Here is a 19,553-nt window from a genome sequence, read left to right as displayed (position 1 = left end):
CCCCCCCATAACCCATCCAAGGTTGCCCAGACCCTCTATTCCCCCACCCTGAGCGTACCCATGGGCCCCTGGGGGACACATTCCCCTCCCCTGGAGACGCCCCATCTCCCCATTCACCCTGTGGGTGCCCTGTGCCCCCTTCTCCCCGTTCTGCCTCTCCAAGGATGCCTCATTCCCACATTCCCGGACGAGGGTACCTGCGGTGGGGCGGAGCCTCCCCACCCCAACCATGCCCCACCCGTCCGTGGCTGCCCAATGGGCTGCGGCGGGGCGTGGTCCGAGGGCGCGGTCTGGCTGCATATGCATGTATGCAGATGAGCAGGTGCGGGCAGAGCGCGGCGGCACGGCACGGGAGTGGACTGGGACGGGGACCGGGACGGGGACCGGCGGCGGGGCCATGGCCACGGCGGGGCCGCGGTCCTTCAGCGCCGCCGAGGTGCGGGCGCGCTGCGCGCAGGGCGCCTGCCTGGTCTCTTGCCACCGCCGCCTCTACGACCTGAGCGGCTTCGTGCGGCTGCACCCGGGTGGGGAGCAGCTGCTGCGCCGCCGGGCCGGCACCGACGTGAGCGCGGCGCTGGACGGGCCGCCCCACCGGCACTCGGCGAATGCCCGCCGCTGGCTGGAGCAGTACTACGTGGGGGAGATCGAGCCCGGCGACGAGCAGGTACCGCCGCGGGCCGAACCGGGACCGGGTGGGCATGGGCTCTAGGGGGACCTGGGGAGGGCATATACAGATGGCAGTCGCTGTGCGGTGTCCCAGGTGCCGGGTCCAGCGTGAACAAGGGCTATGGGGTGTCCCAGGTCCTGATCCGGGACGTACAGGGTCTCTCTAAGGCACCCCGGGTCCCAGGGCCGGCATGTACAGCGTTTCTATGGGGCGCCCCACGTCCCGGGATTGGGATGTAGAGAGATTATAGTGTGCCCTAGGTCCTGGATCGAGTTTTGGTAGGGTGCTTCAGGTCTGTGCTCTCTGGGATCTGTGCAGTGCGGGGTCTATAGAGCATCTCAAGTCCAGAGTGCATGGAGTCTAATCTGTGCAGAGTCTGTAGGGCACCCTGGATTCAAACTGCAGGATCTGAGCTATACAGGGTCTGTAGCACACTCCAGGTCCAGGCTTCTCAGGATCCAAGCTGTTCAGGTCATGCAGAGGCTGGATAGGCTTTGGGATAGAAGTTTCTGGGATGCATGTAGCATATAAGGTGTTTAGTGCAGCCAGATGTGTCTGAGCTGTATGGGACATGGTGTGTGTTGGGTCTGACCAGGACAGGACCCCTAGGATCAGGCTCTGTAGGGTCTGGGATCTACCGGGCATGAGAGGTGAAGGGGACAGAGGGTGTTTGAGGCTCCTGGAATCTTGCATGGATGGTGCCTGAGGTGTGCAGGGGACCCTGAGGCCCATAGGGTGCCAAGGGCACAGAGTCTGGTACCTACAGGGTCCCACTCCAGAGCCACATCCCACCCTGGCCATGCTAGAAAGCAGGGCTGATGGGTGGCTCTGGGGTGCCAATGTGGCATGGAGGTGTTGGGGTCTTTGGAGGGATGCAGAAGATGGAGCTCATTGTCAGTTTTAGCAGGACTGTATGGCACGGGGTGGGCAATGTGACAGGACACCCTTCCTGGCACTCCGAGCACTCAATCAGGGACCAAGGTGCTGGCCACAAGGGTTTGCCAGTGGTGAGCAGCCACTGCTGGTGAGAGGAACCCAGCCATCACCCTGACTGCCTGGTGTAGGGCATGGGTGTCCATGACACCCCCGCTGCGCCAGCCCTGTGCTGTCCAGGCAGATGGGAAAGTTTCCTGGGGAAGTTCCGCTGCCTCTGGGTGTCAGTGGGCGCTGCTACCCAATTACCAGCCCTCACCAGCATGCCGTGGGCAGGATGCTGAGCAGCGGGGCCAGCCCGGCCCCCTTCACTAGCCCAGCAGTGGTGTTCCCCTCTAGACATCCCTGCAAGGTCAGTGACCGGCCGGTCCCTCTGGCTGGTTGTTTGCTCTCGCTGGGTGTCCTCCCCAGGGCACAGCCTCAGCCCCAGCGCCACAGACGAGGCTTTGTTTCAGCCTCGGTGCAATGCCTGCGTTCTCTCTGGATGGATCCCGGCGATGGCACCTCCTCTGTTGGGACACTCGCTGAGCCGCCGCCTCCTTGCAGGCGTGACGAGCCCAGCGGGTTGGGGCGAAGGAAGGTACCGGACGAACGGGTTCCTGCGCCTCAGCCCGCGCCGAGGAGAGCTGCCACCATCCCAATGCAAATACATGGCGTGATAACACCAGGGCGCAGGGAGATCAGATGCTGCCTGGTGCCAGATAAACCATCCCAGGCTGTAATACACTGGGGAGGGATTAGAGCTGCCTGCTGCATGGTGAGACCACGTCCGGCATGCACTGATGTGTGAGCTGCTCTGCCCCACTCCCCACCCCCCAAAAATCCTCTCTAGGGAGAGTTGATGCCCTTGGTGGTGCTTGGGTTCATGCTTTGGGTAATTTGGAGCAGGTGTACCCCAAACAGCTCTTTGAAGGAAGTGTTACGTTGCCCCAGTCTGGTTCCAGATCCCCACAGCTTTGCCAGGGCCTCTCCTCATCCGTTGGAATTCCCAGGGCTGTATCATCCCTGTGCTCAGGAATTCAGGATGCTGTGGTCCCACAGGCATCCAGCATCCTCCCCTCCTTCCCCCAGGGATTTCCAGGATTTTGGAAAGGGGGAAAAATATGTTAATGCAGGGGAGAGAAAGAAGATAAGATCCAGCCTTCATCCCACTGGTGTCTCCATGCCCCTTCCTGTGGCTCTCTCCTTCAGCCACAGGTCCCTTTTCTGCATCACCCAAACCCATTTGGCTAAGGACAAATTAACCCCTAAACATTTTATCTATGCAAGCAGGACATATAGGGGAGATCAAAGTGAGTACCAGTAATTACCTAAACTAGACAGTGGATTTTAACAGTCTCGCTAGAAGGGAACTGGATCATCTAATTACCCCTCCAGTTTAAGCAATGAGAGACTTTCATCACAGCCTCTTTGGGGTGCATGATGTGGCTGTGAGTCACGGTAAATCCTCCAGCCTTCTCAGGTTTAGTGTCCTTCTCTTCCTCTTGCCTGTATTGCTGCACGTCAGGCTCGCCCTGGCTTTCCGTCCCAGCCTGAGTACACTTGGATGTAGGCGGGACACCTGGGGCACCTCTTTGGGGGTGATGTAACAAGAAGTGACTTTTTATATTGCTATTATGACTAGGAGGAGGTAAATTCACCTCCTTTTAATAGTCCTGCTGCACCCAGTGTTTAATGGGCTAAGACACAGCCTCATGGGTCTCTGCCAGCCACTGCCCATGGACCACGATACTGGTGGGATGGTGGTGCTGGGATGGTGCCACCACAAGCAAGGGCCTTGCTTGAGCTCTCTGCATGTCCTGGGGTGTCCTCATGCTATGTGGATGTACCTGCACTGCCAACAGAGCTTGTCCCATGTGGACACCAGCAAATTGAGCCTCTGAGGAGCTCAGTGAAGGTGCTGGGGCTGTGGAGCAATGCAGAGGTATGGTAGGACTCCTCTGGGTTTTGACTCACTGGGCAAATGGGTGGAAAAAACCCTGGGTCCAGGCTTTTGGCAGAGCGGCTGTCTTCAGGCAGTATCGCCCTGTCTGGGCTAGGGGAAGGTTTCCAGCTTCTCTGCCTGTGTCCCAGGAACACCGAGCCCTGTGCTGGACCACCCTTTCTGTCTGTGTCTGCTCACATCACAGCTGGATTTTGTTCTTTTAATGTTCCAAGTCCCAATGCAGGACAGCATTGGGGTGGCATGACCAGTGCTCTCCAGCTGGTGCAGGGCCAATGCCGAGCTCCCCATCTGACCCACACCGGGCAGCCAGATGCTCGCAGGTGGATGCTGGGTCACCCAGTCACTGGATCATGCCATGCCCTGGGTTTTGGCCCCGTTGTCTACCAGCAGCAGAGCTGGCACCTTGCTGGGACTGCCACTCGCTTACAGTCGCAGCACCTCATGGGTGTTAACTTTCCCTTCTTACATCAGGCCCCTTGTTCATCTTCCCTGGCAGGACCTGTTTCCCTGGGGACAACTCAAATGCATCTTCACCACCCACAGGTGACAGCAGAGCCCAGCTCAGCACACCCCTTCAACCTCCTTCCAACCCAACTCCTGTTTGGAGAAGAATGGGCAGAAGTCCCAGCACTGGTCTGGGTGTCATGGGGCTTGATCCCAGCAGGGCCCCTGCATGCATGGAACAGGCAGGAACAGGCCACCCTTTGGGGAGCCAGTTGGGACACGCATGTGGTTTGCATCCTGGTTGCACCACAGCTCCCAGTCCTTTCAGTGCCAGCCCCAGGGTGAGCAAGAGGAGAACCTTCCTCCGGCTCCCTGAGGAAGAGGAGGAGGAGGAGATTACTCTGGTGCTGAGAGAGAGCTGCCATATCACACAGGGCAATGGCATCTCACTGATGTCACCCAGCCCAGGTGCTAGTGGTGAGGTGGGATGGGAGCGCCCCAGCGCATCTCCCTGACCTGGGAGGACCGGGAAGCCTCCAGGCATGACACAGTGCTCAGGCATCCATGGGCAGGGGAACTGGAGGTGTGTGAACTTTTCGGAAGAGGGAGAAGAGGTACCGGGCATTGCGTCAGCTCAGCTTTCTTAAGCATCCTTCCTGCTGCTGGCTAGGTTGTGGTGCAAGCGTGAAGGTGGAGAGCACCAGCCCATTTCTCAGGGCATGGATAAGCCGTTTCACTCTCTTAAAGCCAAATTTTCTTCCAAAGCACCTGCAGGGCAGAGGCAAAACCATAAATTCACCATGCTTTGCTGGATTTTAAGGCATCCCATCTGCCCTAGAGTTTTGGAATGTCTGGCTGAAGGACAGAGTGTGCAATGTGGAAAATAGCAGTGGGAATCCTCACAGAGAGATGTGGTGGTACATGGCATCAGCTCATATCAGTACTCTGCCTGCAGTAAAATTGATGCCAGTGGGATTCCAGCCTGGAAATACTGTCTGAAAATATCCCCCGTCCTTCCCTGCCCGCTGCCCCAGGCAAGGGGCTGCCTCAGAGCTGGGTAATGCAGTTCCTGTACCAGCAGAATGAGGCTTGAAATCCGGCTAGCCCGGGAAATGGGGTGGGAGCACAGCTTGCAAGGAGTGCCTGCTGTCGGCAAACAGTGCCCGAGCCCTGCCTCGGCGTCCCCAACAAGGCACAGAGTAAAGTCCTCGTGTCCTGGCAAGGTGACACTGGTTCTCCTGCATCTCAGGCCCTCCTGCAGCTGCCAGGGCAGTATTCCCATCAGTAGGGTGGCAGTGCATCCCCCTCGTAGCAGTGGGGAGAGCCTCCATTGAGGAGTTGGGAGAAAACCCTTCCTCTCTGGAAGCGGCACAGCTGGAAGCCCCGTCGGGAATGACTGTGCCGGGCCCCGCCGTACCCTGCTCCGGGTTAATGGGTAACCCAAGGTGACAGAGCGGGAGAAAAGGCATGTTTGGCACGTCCTGCCCGGGGAGCCGGCGCTGCTGCCGGGGGGCACGGCTGGCTTGGGGTTTGCATGGGCACGCTGCAACCTCACCAAGCCCCCCACCAGCGGCACGGATGGCGCCGGAGCTGGCACAGCTACGGGAAGGAGGCTGGTGCTGGCAGCTGGCAATGTGTTTGCTTCCAAGCATCAGACAAGGCAGGTTTCTCCTGTTTCTCAGCCCACCCTGGCAGTGAGACTGCAGCTGGGTCTTCGTCTTGCCACCACTGCACCAGTGCATCCCCTGTGCCTCAGCGTGCTCTCCTAAGCCACAGCCAAACTCCACCTGCCATATTCCATAGCCCATGGCAAAGGCACCCAGCCCAGTGTCACCCTGTGAAGGACACACTGCCTTTTTCCCTGGACAAGGTCCCTGCTTCTGTGTTTTTCCTTGTGCCCACAGCCAGCGTGGTGGCACCAGCTGTGCCACACCCCCCAGGTCTGCCAGCCCAGCTTTCTCAAGGACTGAAAAGCCAAGCTGGGCTTTTGTTGGATATCAGTGGGGTGGGAGGAGGGAGCACTAACCAGCAATGCCCCTTGCTTTGCTGGCAGTGGCAAGGTGACCCCTGCTATGGCACTGCCCGTTGGCAGGGGGAAATGCTGGCCCAGGGCCCAGAGTTTCTGCATTGCCACCCTGAAGCACCCATGCTGTCCCAGCAGCAGGCAGGGTATTCCAAACATGGCTCGGACGGAGGTTTCCAAAGAGCCCCGAGCCTGCGATGCTCAGTGCACGGTCTGAAGGGCAGCGCAGCTCACTGGCAGCTGCTTCCCTCAGGAACCTGCTCTGCAGGAACTGACTGACTTAAATTCACCAGAATTTTCCCCATATTTATTTAGCAGGCAGGAGCTCACTCGGGCCATACCCCTGCGTGCTACAGCCATCACCATCCCCAACTGAATCCACCACTGATGCTTCACCACAGGGTTTTCCTTCTCTTTTCAGAGCCTCTCTGAAACAGTGGATGAGAAGGAGGTGGTTGCTGCAGCCCAGACTCCAGAGCAGGCAGATCTCTGCTACAAAACAGTGGATGTGGAGAAGGTGAGAGCCCTGGAGTTCCTCCAGCACGCTGTTTGCTGGAGTGCTCCTGGGAAACACCAGGTCTCCTTTTCCCTGAACGAGTGCTGGATTTCTGCTGACTTCTTGGATGGGAGGGATGGCGTGAGGGAGCCGAACTGATCCAGCCACTTCTGCCCTTTCTCCTGGTGTGGATGGCGTTGCTCATGCTTTATTACACAGGTGTGGCCACGCTGGGAGGTTCCCATTGCAGCAGCGTGGGAGGGATGGCTTTCTCTGACAGTGGCTGTGCCCTTCCAGAGGGAAATGTTGCCAAGCCAACACCTTGCTTGCTTTTATTTCTTTCTTGCTTTATTTTATTGCTTTATTTATTTTATTTTTTTCCCTTGCCTAAGCACTTGTAATGAGCAGTAAGGGATTCCCCAGCCCAGGCAGGGTGATCCCTGTGTGTCCAGGGTGCTTCCTGCCCTGCCAGCTCCTTTCCAAGCATACCACAACAGCAGGAGTTTGTTCCCAAGGTGCCTTCGGCTGTCCCTGCCCTTCATAGCACCATCTGGTCACCACAGCTTGCATGGTCCCAGCTGGTTGGTGGGCGTGCCTTTATCTTGTAGAAAGTTTTTCGAGCAGGAGAACATCTATCATCCCCCAAATTAATATTTTATCACTGAGCACCTTTAAAAGAGAACATGGCATTTCAAAGTGACCTTTTTGCTTTAACTTTTCCTCTACCTCCCCAGTGGAGAATGGCTCTGTTCCCATCCCATACACCAGCTGGGGTTGTTTCCCTTCCTGTATGATTGTGTTCATCCCTGCCTGCAGCAGAGCCCCCAAAATGCCCACAGCCACCCTGGCTCCTTGCCCTGAGGTGCCCCAGACCGAGCCATCCCCACCACTGGCAGCACAATCCCAGGTGCCAGGTTGCTGTGCCAGTGCTGTGTGGCACAAGCAGCCCAAGGAGAGCTGCCAGTCCTGGGGTTCAGCTGGGCGAGCGTGGTTTCAGTCCTGGCACAGAGGTGGAACCAAGAATCCACCTTATCTGGCCAGGCCAGCAGAAGATGCATCTGGAGATGTTGAGCAGTGGCAGAGGTGGTGCTGCCAGTTGTGGCTCCCTATTTTCATGCCATGCCAACATGCGTGCCTGCACAGGTCCCTTCCTCTTGCACCTGAGTTCAGCCATGCACAGCAGCAGTGCTGGAGTCTCTGTTCCCACCCTGTATCGCTGCTCCCCATCCCTTTGCACTTTGCTCCTCACTGGGGTGCCCAAACAGCTGTGGTCTCCCCATGTGTCCTCTGCACAAGGAGCAATGTCCTTGGCTGGGGCAGTGCCGTGGGGATGGGATCCATGTGCTACCAGAGGTGTTCTGCTGGGGAATATCACTGCTCACTATCTAATCTTGGCAGCTCGAGAGGCAAAGAGCCCCAGTTATCAGGGCCTGATGCTGAGCCAGGTCTGGGTACAGCCACCTTCACCTTGATCCGCTGGCAGGTACCTGGTAACACGGGTGAGCTAAGCCCCATGTTCATGGGTAGATGGGGCTGGTGTTTGTCTGGCCCCTTGTCTGCCCCGTGCTGGTGCTTGTGGGGAGCTCAGGGCACCTTGAAACAAGGAGCAACTGCCCTTGGGGTATGGGAAGAAGTTTGCAGCCCTAAATCCTGCCGCAGCGGCTCAGCTTTGTGCCTGGTACTGGGATGGTTTGTGGGTTCCACAGCCCTACAACCGCTGTCTGCTCCCTCAGGACCTGGTGGACTGGCAGAAGCCCTTGCTGTGGCAGGTGGGCTACTTAGGGGAGAAGTATGACGAGTGGGTGCACCAACCTGTGGATCGGCCCATCCGCCTCTTCCACTCGGATTTCCTTGAGTTCCTCTCCAAGACAGCATGGTGAGATCCCAGGGTCTGCACTGTGGTGGTGCCTCCCCAGGGAGGGGGGAATGGCTCACCAGCCAGCAGGACACTCCCTCTGACATCTCCTTCTACCCCGTAGGTACGTGGTGTTCATGGTGTGGACACCCGTGGTGCTCTATCTCAGCTGGGTCAGCTACACCTCCCTTGCTCAAGGCAACACCAGGCTCTTCTCCTCCTTCACCACAGGTACAAGCAGCAGCAAAGTCGTTGGGCTTCCCTTACTGACCCCACTCTGGGTATAGGGGCAGGACAGCCTTGGGTGGGGGGAGACCTGCATCCCTTCCTCATCCCTCCTTCTGTACGTGCTCACCACAAGCCACATGCAAGAGCAGCAGGTCAGCTGCACCTCTCCCTGCGGCCACCAGCGTGTCCCGTGCATGAAGCCACCGGTGCTTGGCCACCTCCATCCCATCCTCTCACCACAAGACTTGTTCCCCCCAGGAGATCAATAGAGGCACAGAGCCGGCTGACCTGGGCTGCAGCTTGCTCCCCCCTGCCTCCCGCCCCTCCATCCCCAAAACCGAGCCCTGCCGGTGCTGGGGAGTGTTCCAATCGCCGCTGACGCCCACCTCGGGCCGCGGCTGAATGCCGGCGTGGCGGGCGAACAAACCCGGCTCTCAGCGCCGCCGGCGCCGCACAGTGCGGGGCTTGTTTCCCCGAAGCGCCTGTCCTTGAATCTCCCACTGTCTGCTCCCTGCTCCCCCGGGAATAACAAGCGTGGCCGGGGCAGGCTGTCTTCTTTGTTGTCTTTTTTTTTTTTTTTTTTTTTCTTTTTTTCTGGGTTCCCTATTTTTTTTGCAAGGTGCCACCCAGTGCCAGCTGTGCCCGGCTGTGGGGTGGAGAGCGCCTGCTGCACAGGCACCCCCTGCTCCTTGTGGCATTCGGCACCTTGCTGCCAAGTTTTGTAGGGTTTTTTTCCAAAAATAAGCAGATTTTAGGGGAATCCAAATTTTCCTAGGAAGGACACAGGGCTGGCAGCCAGCCCAGAAAGAAGGAGGTGGCTGAAAAATGTTCTGCGGGGGAAAGTGCCCAACAAATCTATTCTTTTTCCCCAAAAAAGGAACACCAACAGCACTGTTTTACTGTCACGAGTGCTGCCTGTGCAATTAAGGTCCCTCCTGCCGTGTTCTGGTGGGTGAAGCAGCTTCGTAAGGATGACACAGTCCCTAGAGTGCACGTCCAAGCCCCTGTTGGCATCTGGAATGCAGGGACCCCCCCTCACTGGCTTCCTGAGGCAGCAAGAAGCTCACTGTTTCTGTAAATTAATGGGAATCAAAAGAAAATGTGGTTTGGAGCAGTGCTTGGGCAGGTAGCTCCCTAGAAGCTCAGGGCAGGAGGTGGATGGGAGGTGGGAGGGAGGGAGGGAGAGCTGAGCATCACCCTGACGCCAGTGGGAGGATGGTGATGGATAAAAGCACCCGCACATCGCCTGCCCTGCTGACCACCACACATCTCGTTGTGTAGAGTACTCCATCCCTGTCCACAAATACTACTTCCCCTTCATCTTCATCCTGGGAATGATCCTGTGGTCCCTGCTAGAGTACCTCATCCATCGCTTTGTCTTCCACATGAAGCCACCTGCTAGTAACTACTATCTCATCACCCTGCATTTCTTGCTGCATGGGCAGCATCACAAGGTGAGTCACAGCTCCCGCCTCCGCTGGCGCCTGCCGGGCCATGGGATTGGTGGCCTTTGCCCCACTGGAGCCTGTTAGTGCATGGCCTTTGCCCAGGCAGAGCCTGTTTGTGCCTGTTCAGTGTGACTGGTGGCATCCCAAGCGAGGCACTTACCCAGTACCAGTGAGGGCTGCAAAACAGCCTTGGAGGAGCTGGAGTTAAATTTGCAAGCTCTGTGGCTGGGCAAGGGGAAGACCAAAAGAGCCATAGGATCCCTCTAGCTTCGCTGGAGGAAATGGCCCTATGGAGCTTGGGCACTTGCCAGCTAAAGCCACCACCTGCCTGGCCACCTTGGCAGGCATGGAGGGCTGCTCTCACCACCGGGTACAACTTCAGAGAGGGTTTTTGGTGTTGGCTTCTCCCAAGTGGGTTTCCCCAGTGCTCGCCAGGGACGTGCTGGGGGAGGTAGGGTGGGCTAGGAGCTGCCTGTCCCACTGTCCCTCTCTGCTTCCAGTCTCCCTTCGACAGCTCCCGCCTGGTCTTCCCTCCTGTGCCAGCCTCGCTGGTGATCGGCTTCTTCTACGGTGTCCTGCGGCTCCTACTGCCCGAGGTGCTGGGGCTCTCGGTGTTCGTCGGGGGACTCTGCGGCTACGTCATCTACGACATGATGCACTATTACCTCCACTACGGCTCCCCCAAAAAGGGCACCTACCTGTATGGCCTGAAGGCTTATCACGTCAAGCACCACTTTGAACACCAAAAATCAGGTAGCACCATGTTCCCCATGCATGCTGGCAGGGGCAAGGGCTGTCAAAGTCCAGTCTACCTGCATGTGTGCAGCTGATTGCTCCAAAATATTTGGGATGGGGAAAGGCAAGCACTGCCCTGCTGGGGAAGCAGCATGTGAGGTGCTGTAGCTCATAGGGAACATTTCCTGGCTCCTGTGTTGAGGATGGGGAGCCAGAGCAGTGCAGGGGTGCAGGCAGCAGCCCGCCTCACTGGTGGGCATCACTGCTGCCTGGGGATGCCAGGGCGGAGGCCAAATCCCCATGATGCTGGGATGTGGGTGCCTGTCCCTGCCCAGGGCAGCATCTCTTCCTGCTGGGAGGCATTGACAGGTGTAGGGTGAGGCCCTGGGCTTCCCCACATCTGTCCCACACCTTCTGTAGCCCAGTGCTTGCTCAACCTGCCCTTTGCCCGGTTTCCTAGGAGAAAGTGCCCCATCCAGATAAGCTATCATCTATGGGGCTTGTTGGCATGGCGCAGCCAGCTCCTGCTCCCTCTGCTCTTCCTCCTTGCCCTCACTTTGCCTTCCTCCCTTCCCAAAATGTGGAACTCCCTCACCAGCTAACACAGAGCCCTTGCAACACCTCGATGATGGTGGTGCTGTGGGCTGAACACTCTCTTCCCTGCCCACAGGTTTTGGCATCAGCACACGCTTCTGGGATTATCCTTTCCGGACACTCATCCCTGAGGAGACCTTCAAGAAAGAGGACTGACAGCTCCAGCTCAGTGCTCAGCTGCCGGCTCCGTACCCCCTGGACTGGGGCTGGTGTCCCTCCCCAGCCCCCAGCAAGGCCAGCTGGTCCCTGCCCCCTTCCTGGGGGCTGTGCCACAGCAGTGACTCCAAAGTGGAGCATCCCTGTGGAGTGCTGTGGTCCAGCTGTGGCACTGGCAAGGGGATGGGGGGCTGAGGATGGTGGGGAAAGGGGAGGAAGAGGCTGTGGGGTTCCCTGGTGGACTCCTGCCCCTACCTCGCTGCCCTCCCACTCCAGGCTATGGATGCACGGGCAGATCTGCTGCCTGAAAGATGAAGTGCCTGATGCCGCCCTCCCTCCTCTGCCTTGGCACCTTGCCAGAGCCCTTGTCTCTCTTGGGGTGCCCTCTCCCCAGGGCATCCACATGCTGCAGTTAACCCTATTGCCTAACTCGTGCCGAGGGGATTCCCTGTCCTAGGTCCTTCTCCTGGCCCGATCTCAGCCCAGGGTTTTCTTGGCCTGCAGCCCTTTTGGGGTGGGTCCCGCAGGTCTGGATTGTGCCTTTTTCTAACCAGTGCACCCATATCTCTCTGCCAGATTCATCAAGTTCATGGTTTTCATAGACATTGGCTACTTGAAACTCAAACTCCAATGAAAAGAATTACTATGAGATGCCTTTTTTTGCTGATCCTGTGATTTTATTTTTTATTATTTTTTTCCCTAATGTTTACTGCAGATATTTAAAGGTTTGAAATAAATTTATATGTAAAACTGTAGACACTACAATTGTAAATAAACTGTATATTTTGAAAAATAAAACTTTCTAAAAAGGCTCTGGCAAATGTATCCCCCGGGGCTGCTTGCGTGTTCTCCCGCCCTTGGCGTGTCCCTTTCCAGGTGGTGATGGCCCTTGGAGCCACCGTTCCTGGCTCCCCTCATCAACCACGGTGAGGTAGGAGCTTTGCAGGGGACACTCACAGCAAACCTGAGTGACGCCAGGGCTCTGGGTAAACAGAAGCTGCCACTCACTTCTCTGAAGTTGGGCAATAGTGTTGCATGTGCCCCAGAGCTTCCCAAAATTAGCCTGGCCCTCTGACGAAGCCGTCTGCAAAATTTCCTGTGCTCCCAGCAGAGGTCAAGCGCTGTTTCCAGCACCGGTGCCCGCAGCCCACCTCCTTTGGTGCTGGGGGGTCCCGGGGCTCAGGGGTGGGGAGGGGAGCAGGGGTGTGCTCTGGAGGGTCTCGCTGCACATGCAGGAAGTTCAGAAGGGCACAGAGCCCTTACTGTGAGTGTTCCAGTGCCCTAGGCAAGCCTTTCCACTGCTGCCAGCACAGCAGAATGGGTTGTGGTGCTCTAAATAACACAAGCATCAATACGGGGGGCACAACCTCCCCATCCCCTTTGTCCCACTGCACTTCCTGTGGGCAATTCCTCTTTCCATCAGGCAAAACCCAGCACAAGGGCATACAGCCCTTGGGGATACCCCAAGTAGCTTTCTGGGAACTGGGAGCCGTGATGGCATGGGAAGCTCCAGTGGGTTGCACAATGTCCCTTCCGCTGTGACACCCTTTAAGCCCGTGCTCATCCTGCCTGCCCCTCCAGTCTGCGGAGGCAGCCGAGGTCAGCGAAGCAGGACCAGGTAACAGACGGTTTCTCTTGGCACACGGACGAGATTCTTCCTTGGGGGCTGTGCTGGAGAGAGCCTGAAGAGGACGGGAGAGTGGCTGCAGCTGGATTCTGGGTGCGTTTCTGTCTTTTTTCTAGCCAGAAGAACCTGGCACCCTTCTCTTAACGCTGGCTGCATCAGAGTGGCTGCCGCTAATTTCCCTGCAACAGGGGTGGTTTTCTGTCCTTGCTACCTGCATGTGGGCTGGGGAGCAGGCACCATCCCTGTGGGGATGCTGAGCGCATAGAAAGAGCTTGATTTAAAATCTTGAGTGGGCGCTACGGGGAGAAAATGTGGAGAAGTTGGGGATGCTGGGGCTGTGAAGAGGCACAAGCCTTTATTAGATGGGTGACCACACAGAGAGACATTGGGTAGAAATGAAAACAGATCTTTACAGTCAAAGATATGGGCTCTGCGGGCAGGACCCCAGGGTGACGCGGGGCCGGAGGCAGGAATGCTGCCCAGGGGATGCTCCTTGGGTAACTGATGTCCCTGCTCCTCTGGGTGGAAGCTCTTTGGGATGGCTCATACTAAATTAATGTACATAAATCAAGCCAAAACATCTGTTGCTAATGCAGAGAAAGGTGTGCCACTACTGCTGCTAGTGATATCTCTGGGTGTGCCTGCTCCGGTCTGCACGAGCAGCTGCAGTGCTGGGCAAAGCAGAGAAAGCAAAGCAGCTGGAGATGTGATGGGCTGTGGGAGGATGCTGTGCCATAATAGGGTGTTCCTTAGGGTGGAAGGCGTGGAAGAGCTGCATCCAGCTGATCTCTGAGCAGCGCCTGAGGCTTACCTGCACCAGACACTGCCAGCCCACATCCCCAGTGGCCAAGCCTTTTGCTGCAAGCATGGACATCGTGGAGAGGGTCCTCTCCGTGGCCCAGGCCATCCATGCCCAATTCGAGCAGGTGAAGTGCTGTAAGCACCAGTGCCAGCGCCTCGTGGAGCGCATCCAGATCCTGCTGGAGCCCGTGAGGATACTTAGGGCTCAGCCACGACAGCACATCTCCCACCACGAAGAGGAACTGATGAAAAAACTGCTCTGGGCACTGTGGGAAGCCCAGAAACTGGTGATGAAATACAGCCAGACCAGCTGGATCCAGAAGTTCCTGCGAGCCCGAAGTGCTGGTGAGGAGTTTGTCTGGGTGAATGAAAGCCTGGAGGACATTGCCCAGGGCCTCTCGCTCCTGCTGCAGGCAGAGCAGAAGCAGGCCTTCCTGGAAGCCTTCCAGTCAAAGACATGTCGCAGGCAGGATGCTGAGGACCTGAGGGATGACAGAGCTTTCTTGGACCAGGTGATTGCAAGTGAGTGCATTTAGCAAACCCTCTTTCCCTGCGACTGGTGGTTGGCCCCTCTCTCCAGCTGTTCCAGCTGCTGCCCAGCTCTGGCTTGATGGCCATGGAGAGCCAAAGGGGCATTTAAGCCATGAGAAAAACAATCCACACAGACATGCTTGTTCATACAGTGGCCCAACCTCTGCTTGTTTCTCTCTCCAGGTACTGAGGAGCCCCAAGGTGTGGCTGAGGAGATCTACATCGACAGGCAGTATATGGAGAACAAGGTAGACTGGATGCAAAGCGAGCTGAACAAAGTCATTCGTGAGATGGAGCGTAAGTCGGTGTCACACCACCTGCACCCTGGGCACTGTGTCCTTTCCCCCCAAGCCCTGCCTAACGTGTCCCTTGTTCCCTTCTGGCACATGGTGGGAGCAGGCTTGAAGAAGGTCAACGTTGGTAAAAGAGAAGACATCACTGAGATCAAGCGGGACCAACTCACTTTCCACAGGCACCTACAGGACACCGAGAGCTATGACCTTTATGAGGGCGAGTACCTCAAGTACCCTGTTGCCATCAAAACTTTCAAGAGGCCACTGACCACTGACCCAGTGTGAGTTGCCCTGGGTGGGAACGAGTGTGCCCCCAGGAGGGTGGCACAGCACCACGTCATGCCTTGTTCCGGGGATCTCACCATGCTGTCCTTTTCCACAGCAAGGTGAGAGACATCTTTGAAAAGGAGATTCAGACCCTGAAGAAGTTTGAGTCTCCAAACATCCTGCGCATGTACGGGATCTGCATTGAGGAGAACGGTAGGGGTGTCATATTAATGTCACCTTTTTCCTCCCCTGCCATCCCCAGCGCTAGCTGGTGGCACATGGCTTGTTGTGGTCCCTTCCCAAGAGGTGGCACAAGGCTTTTGCCTTGCAGACGGGAGCCCCTGCTTCTCCATCGTCATGGAGTACTGTAAGCACGGGACGCTGCGGGATGTGCTGAACAAGCAACAGCATCTTTCCTGGGACATCCGCATTCGGATGGCCCTGGGAGCTGCCAGAGGCCTTTACAGGTGAGCTCCTGTATAAATCAGTGAGTAAATCCACGTGACAATCCAAAAGCTGTGTGCAGCTTCCTGGTATCTCAGAGTAAGCAGTGGTATCCTGCTAGACACTGATTCCCAGTGACACCACCTTGGGACACTGAGATGGGAGGCTGGTGGAGAGGTAGGTAGTGGATTTGGATGTAGTAGCACCCATCTACCCTGGTCACTGGCCCCTGCATCTGGCTTCAAGCCTGCAAAGACATGGAAAGGGGAAATCCCCTTCCTCAGATCCACAGGGCAGACTTGGAAGCACTCTACAGCATGGCCAGTTCTCCTTATGGGTCCTGCTCATCCACAAGGCTTGTTGTTTTGCCCACAGTGGCTCTTCCAGCACCTGCTGGAAAGCTTGGCTTGGCAGGGTTGATCCACCAAGACAGGCAGAAAGCTGCTGGCTTCTCTGGATGCATGTCAGTCTTTCCCTCCACAGCAGGAGGGAGCACCGAGGTGGGGATGGGTCCACCATCATCATCATCATCATCATCATCATCATGTGTTGCCCTTGGTTCCATCCATCTGCAGGTTGCACCAGACAGGGGAGAAGTCCCGAGTCCACGGCTGCATCTGCAGTAGCAAGTTCCTGGTGGCTGGGGATTACTGTGTGAAGGTAAGCACCACACCTGGAGATGCTTTGGGGAGTTTTGAATGGTTTTGTGGATGTCTCCCTCCACCAACGCTGAAGGGAATTGTGATAGTCCAGGATAAAATGGGGTAGTGCCATTCCCCTATCCCCTTAGGCACTTAAACCTGCCTATCTTGGTCTTATCATCAGCAAAGTGAGCATTCCTAAAGCATCCAGCCTGGGATGAGCTGAAGTTGGAGCAATTCACCTGCCTTCACCTCTGGTTTTGCTTGCAGGAAGAGACCCGTGATGGGCAGCACACACGGCTGCACACCAGCTTTGCTGCCCAGGGCATCTCGCTCTGTGTTCTCAGGGCAGTCCCTAGCTGCACCACAGGTTTCTACTTCTCCTTTTCTCTCTCTTATTCTCTCAATCAGCTGTCAGGATTTGAGCTGTGCGAAACAGAATCATCCATCAAGAGAAAAGCCCAGAAGAATTGGAAACAAGTCTCTATGTTGGCTTACATCGCTCCAGAGAACCTAAAAGACATCACCTACCCTTACAAGAGGCCCTGTGAAATATACAGGTGTGTCTGTCCCTCCCAGGAGATGCCTGTGAGCAGGCAGGTGTCTGGCAGAGTAGCTGCTGAGCTATAGAATGAGGCCAGGCTTAATTGGACACATAAGCATGTGCTTCCAGTTGGCATAGCCCAACAGTCCTCTCCATTAGAAGGGAGGAATACACAGTGGAATGAATACTGAGACTCTTACTTGTCTCCTTCCAGCTTTGGGATCGTTCTGGCAGAGATTGCAACCTCCAAAATCCCATTTGAAGGTGAGACAGAAGTATCTGGTTCCCTGCGGAAAAGCCACACGGCACAGTGTGGTTCCTGTCTGGCATTGGACGCTCCCTGCTCCTTCCCTGAGCATCCCATGCACATGCCAGTCGCAGTGCCTGGTGTGCCTGGCTCTGCATGACAGCTTCACAGCTTCTCCTGAAACTCCAATACAGTAAAGTACAGCTTATAGAAAGCAACATGCTTAAACCACAAACATGCAAATCATTTTTGTTTCTGTTGGATGGTTCTGTGCATTTAAGCATAAACACATCCTGCTCTACTGGAGCCCAACAGTGTCATGCCAAATACAGGGGGATTCATTGCAGATGGAGTTTGGGTCACTTCCCTGCTGGCTTCTCCCTGCCACAGGCTGCAGGCAGGCTCTTGGCTTTGTGCTGGGTTTCCTCCCCAGCACCCTCCTGTGGCAGCAGAGCTCCATCCCGACACTCCTGCTTGCACTTGCTGTCTAGGCTGCACTTCTGAGGAGATCGTGGAGAAAATCTGCAATCACCATTACTGGGATCCTCTTGGGGAAGATTGTCCTGACGACCTGAGGAAAATCATTGAACAGTGCCGGGCCTTTGAGCCTTCCCAGCGCCCTTCTGCCGAGGGTAAGTGTCCTGGACATCTGCTCCACAGGTCCTTTGCATCCTTCAATCAGCTACTTCAGCAGGCAGTTTTCCCCTTATTTCCCACATGAATTTGCCTGGCTTTGTCTTTCGGGATCCTGCCTTGACCTTCCTTTTTATGCTAGCAAGTCCCCAGATTCCAGACCTCACGATTAATATTTATTTACCCATGCCATGACAATAATCACCAGGCTGTTTTTTCATTCAGCATCACATAAAAGTGGCTTTTTCTGTCAGACAAGCACTGAACTAGAAGTAGGGGTCTGTGGGTTAATCCCCACTCAGGTCCTGCAGATCCCATAAGATGGAGGAGCAGCCACAACACTCTGCAGGAACATTTCCTGCTTTGGGCTTTGAGCAGTAAATTGCAGTCTTGGGCATTGCTCTGTGACAGGGAAGTTTTCACTGTCTCTGAAGCTGGTTTGGGTCTGATCCGATGAGTAACTGGTCTCCACCAGGAGATACAACAGAAGCATCAGGAAAAGATAGAGGAACATTTCTGGTGTGCTTGAAGTCACAGAGGTCATACCTTTCCCTCGGTTCACCTGTCTGAGGGGAGAAAACTCCCTTCAATCTCATCCACTCCATCCTACGGGACCAGATCCATACAAGAGATGTGGAAAATGTGCCCAAGAAACCACTGTGTATCAGGTCTCTGTGCTTCCATCTCCCACCAGCACCTCCCTCAGCAGACCCTGACATAGGGAATCACCCTGGCTGAAGCGAAAACACCAAAATATCATTAGAGACATTGGCAAAGCCACACTGAGGAAACAGGATGGCTCGTTATCAGCGAGGGAAAGCCATCTTCTCATCTCTTAAAAAAATCCAAACAAGCCTACAACAAATACTCTGTGTTGATTAAAGCCATCCTTGTGTTTTGCAGAGATTGTGGACTTGCTGGCTGACCTGGAAAAAAGCAGAAACCACGGAAGTTAACTGTGAAAAACGGGGCTGGGTGACCAGAGGCAGCAAGGCCAGGAGTGCCACTCACCCATCTTCCCCCTCACAGAGACTGATGGCTCGATACACCTGTGTTTGTTTCTGTGTGTGACACCTTCACCTCGCCAAGGGGCCGTGCCTGGGTCACCTCGGAGGCAGCTGGGGTTGAGGTGACTTGAGGAGAGGCCAGCAGGAAGCCTGGGGGGACCAGAGGGATGGAACATAGCTTCTTTTACAAGGAAAAGGGAGTTGAGCCTGTTCAGCCTCGAGAAGAGACGACGGAGAGGAGACTTCATCAGTGTCTGTCACTATTTGGTGTCAGAGGATGAACCAGGCTCTGCTGGGTGGTGCCCAGCAATAGGACAAGAGGCAACGGGCAGAAAATGATACACAGGCAGTTCCACTCGAATATGTGGAAGAACTTCTTTACTGAGTTTACAGTGATCATACACTGGAACATTGCCCAGAGAGGGTGTGGAGTTTCCCCTCACTGGCGATACTCCAGAAGCATCTGGATGCAATCCTGTGAAACGTGCTCTAGGACAACCCTGCTTGAGCAGGGAGGTGGGACCAGATGACCCCACTGTGCTCCCTTCCAACCTGACCCATTCCGTGATTCTCCTCGGCCCCGCCCCTGCCCACGGGGCTCCCCTGGGGCCGCCTCCGGCTCCACTTGAGCTCCTCCCCGGTTCCCCTCAAATCCCTTCCGGTTCCCCCCGGTTCCGCTCGGCTCCCCTCGGGGTTTTTCCCGATTTTTCCCCTTGTTTTTTCCCGCCCTCCCCCCAGCTTCCCCCCGCGTTCTCCCTGGTTCCCCCGGGCCCAGCCCGCCGCCATGGCAACGCCCCGCCCACCTCCCCCCGGTTTGAGTGAACTTGCGTTCCCGCTCTTTTCGCCCCGCGGCGTCTCCTCCAATAAAAACTCGCCCCGCCCACTCTTGTCCCGCCCCTAAGGCCGTCAGGGGCCTCGTTGCCCAATCAGACGGCCTCCCCGGAGGCACTTTGACCAATCAGAGCAGGCCCTACCTCCCTGCTTCTCGCCCGGT

General features: G+C 56.3%; 2 protein-coding genes across 2 annotated transcripts; both read left to right on the top strand.

The window, feature by feature from the left end:
- Nucleotides 1-355: 355 nt before the first annotated feature.
- FA2H (fatty acid 2-hydroxylase) lies at nucleotides 356-12,349 on the top strand. The gene is made up of 7 exons (XM_048316931.1): nucleotides 356-664; nucleotides 6,434-6,529; nucleotides 8,242-8,384; nucleotides 8,488-8,594; nucleotides 9,873-10,045; nucleotides 10,540-10,792; nucleotides 11,445-12,349. The coding sequence occupies exons 1-7, from the start codon at nucleotides 398-400 to the stop codon at nucleotides 11,522-11,524; spliced, it is 1,119 nt and encodes a 372-aa protein (XP_048172888.1). The 5' UTR covers nucleotides 356-397; the 3' UTR covers nucleotides 11,525-12,349.
- Nucleotides 12,350-13,122: 773 nt separating this feature from the next.
- MLKL (mixed lineage kinase domain like pseudokinase) lies at nucleotides 13,123-19,085 on the top strand. Its single transcript, XM_048316904.1, has 11 exons — nucleotides 13,123-13,244; nucleotides 13,905-14,474; nucleotides 14,667-14,780; nucleotides 14,883-15,057; nucleotides 15,159-15,256; nucleotides 15,375-15,510; nucleotides 16,063-16,147; nucleotides 16,540-16,688; nucleotides 16,887-16,936; nucleotides 17,411-17,551; nucleotides 18,456-19,085. The coding sequence occupies exons 2-11, from the start codon at nucleotides 14,018-14,020 to the stop codon at nucleotides 18,506-18,508; spliced, it is 1,458 nt and encodes a 485-aa protein (XP_048172861.1). The 5' UTR covers nucleotides 13,123-13,244; nucleotides 13,905-14,017; the 3' UTR covers nucleotides 18,509-19,085.
- Nucleotides 19,086-19,553: the final 468 nt, after the last annotated feature.

Source organism: Corvus hawaiiensis, chromosome 12 (genome assembly GCF_020740725.1).
Source record: "Corvus hawaiiensis isolate bCorHaw1 chromosome 12, bCorHaw1.pri.cur, whole genome shotgun sequence".
Taxonomy (NCBI): domain Eukaryota; kingdom Metazoa; phylum Chordata; class Aves; order Passeriformes; family Corvidae; genus Corvus; species Corvus hawaiiensis.
The sequence above is the reverse complement of the archived record's forward strand: the minus strand, read 5'-3'. Positions and strand labels throughout refer to the sequence as shown.

What these genes read in the sequence shown, in the direction of transcription:
- FA2H (XM_048316931.1), top strand. Translation starts at nt 398, where the DNA reads ATGGCCACGGCGGGGCCGCGGTCCTTCAGCGCCGCCGAGGTGCGGGCG. An exon ending in TCGAGCCCGGCGACGAGCAG is followed by an intron (nt 665 to 6,433) that starts GTACCGCCGCGG and finishes TTCTCTTTTCAG; the next exon opens with AGCCTCTCTGAAACAGTGGA. An exon ending in TTCCTCTCCAAGACAGCATG is followed by an intron (nt 8,385 to 8,487) that starts GTGAGATCCCAG and finishes TCTACCCCGTAG; the next exon opens with GTACGTGGTGTTCATGGTGT.
- MLKL (XM_048316904.1), top strand. Translation starts at nt 14,018, where the DNA reads ATGGACATCGTGGAGAGGGTCCTCTCCGTGGCCCAGGCCATCCATGCC. An exon ending in CCACTGACCACTGACCCAGT is followed by an intron (nt 15,058 to 15,158) that starts GTGAGTTGCCCT and finishes CCTTTTCCACAG; the next exon opens with CAAGGTGAGAGACATCTTTG. An exon ending in CTCCAAAATCCCATTTGAAG is followed by an intron (nt 16,937 to 17,410) that starts GTGAGACAGAAG and finishes CTTGCTGTCTAG; the next exon opens with GCTGCACTTCTGAGGAGATC.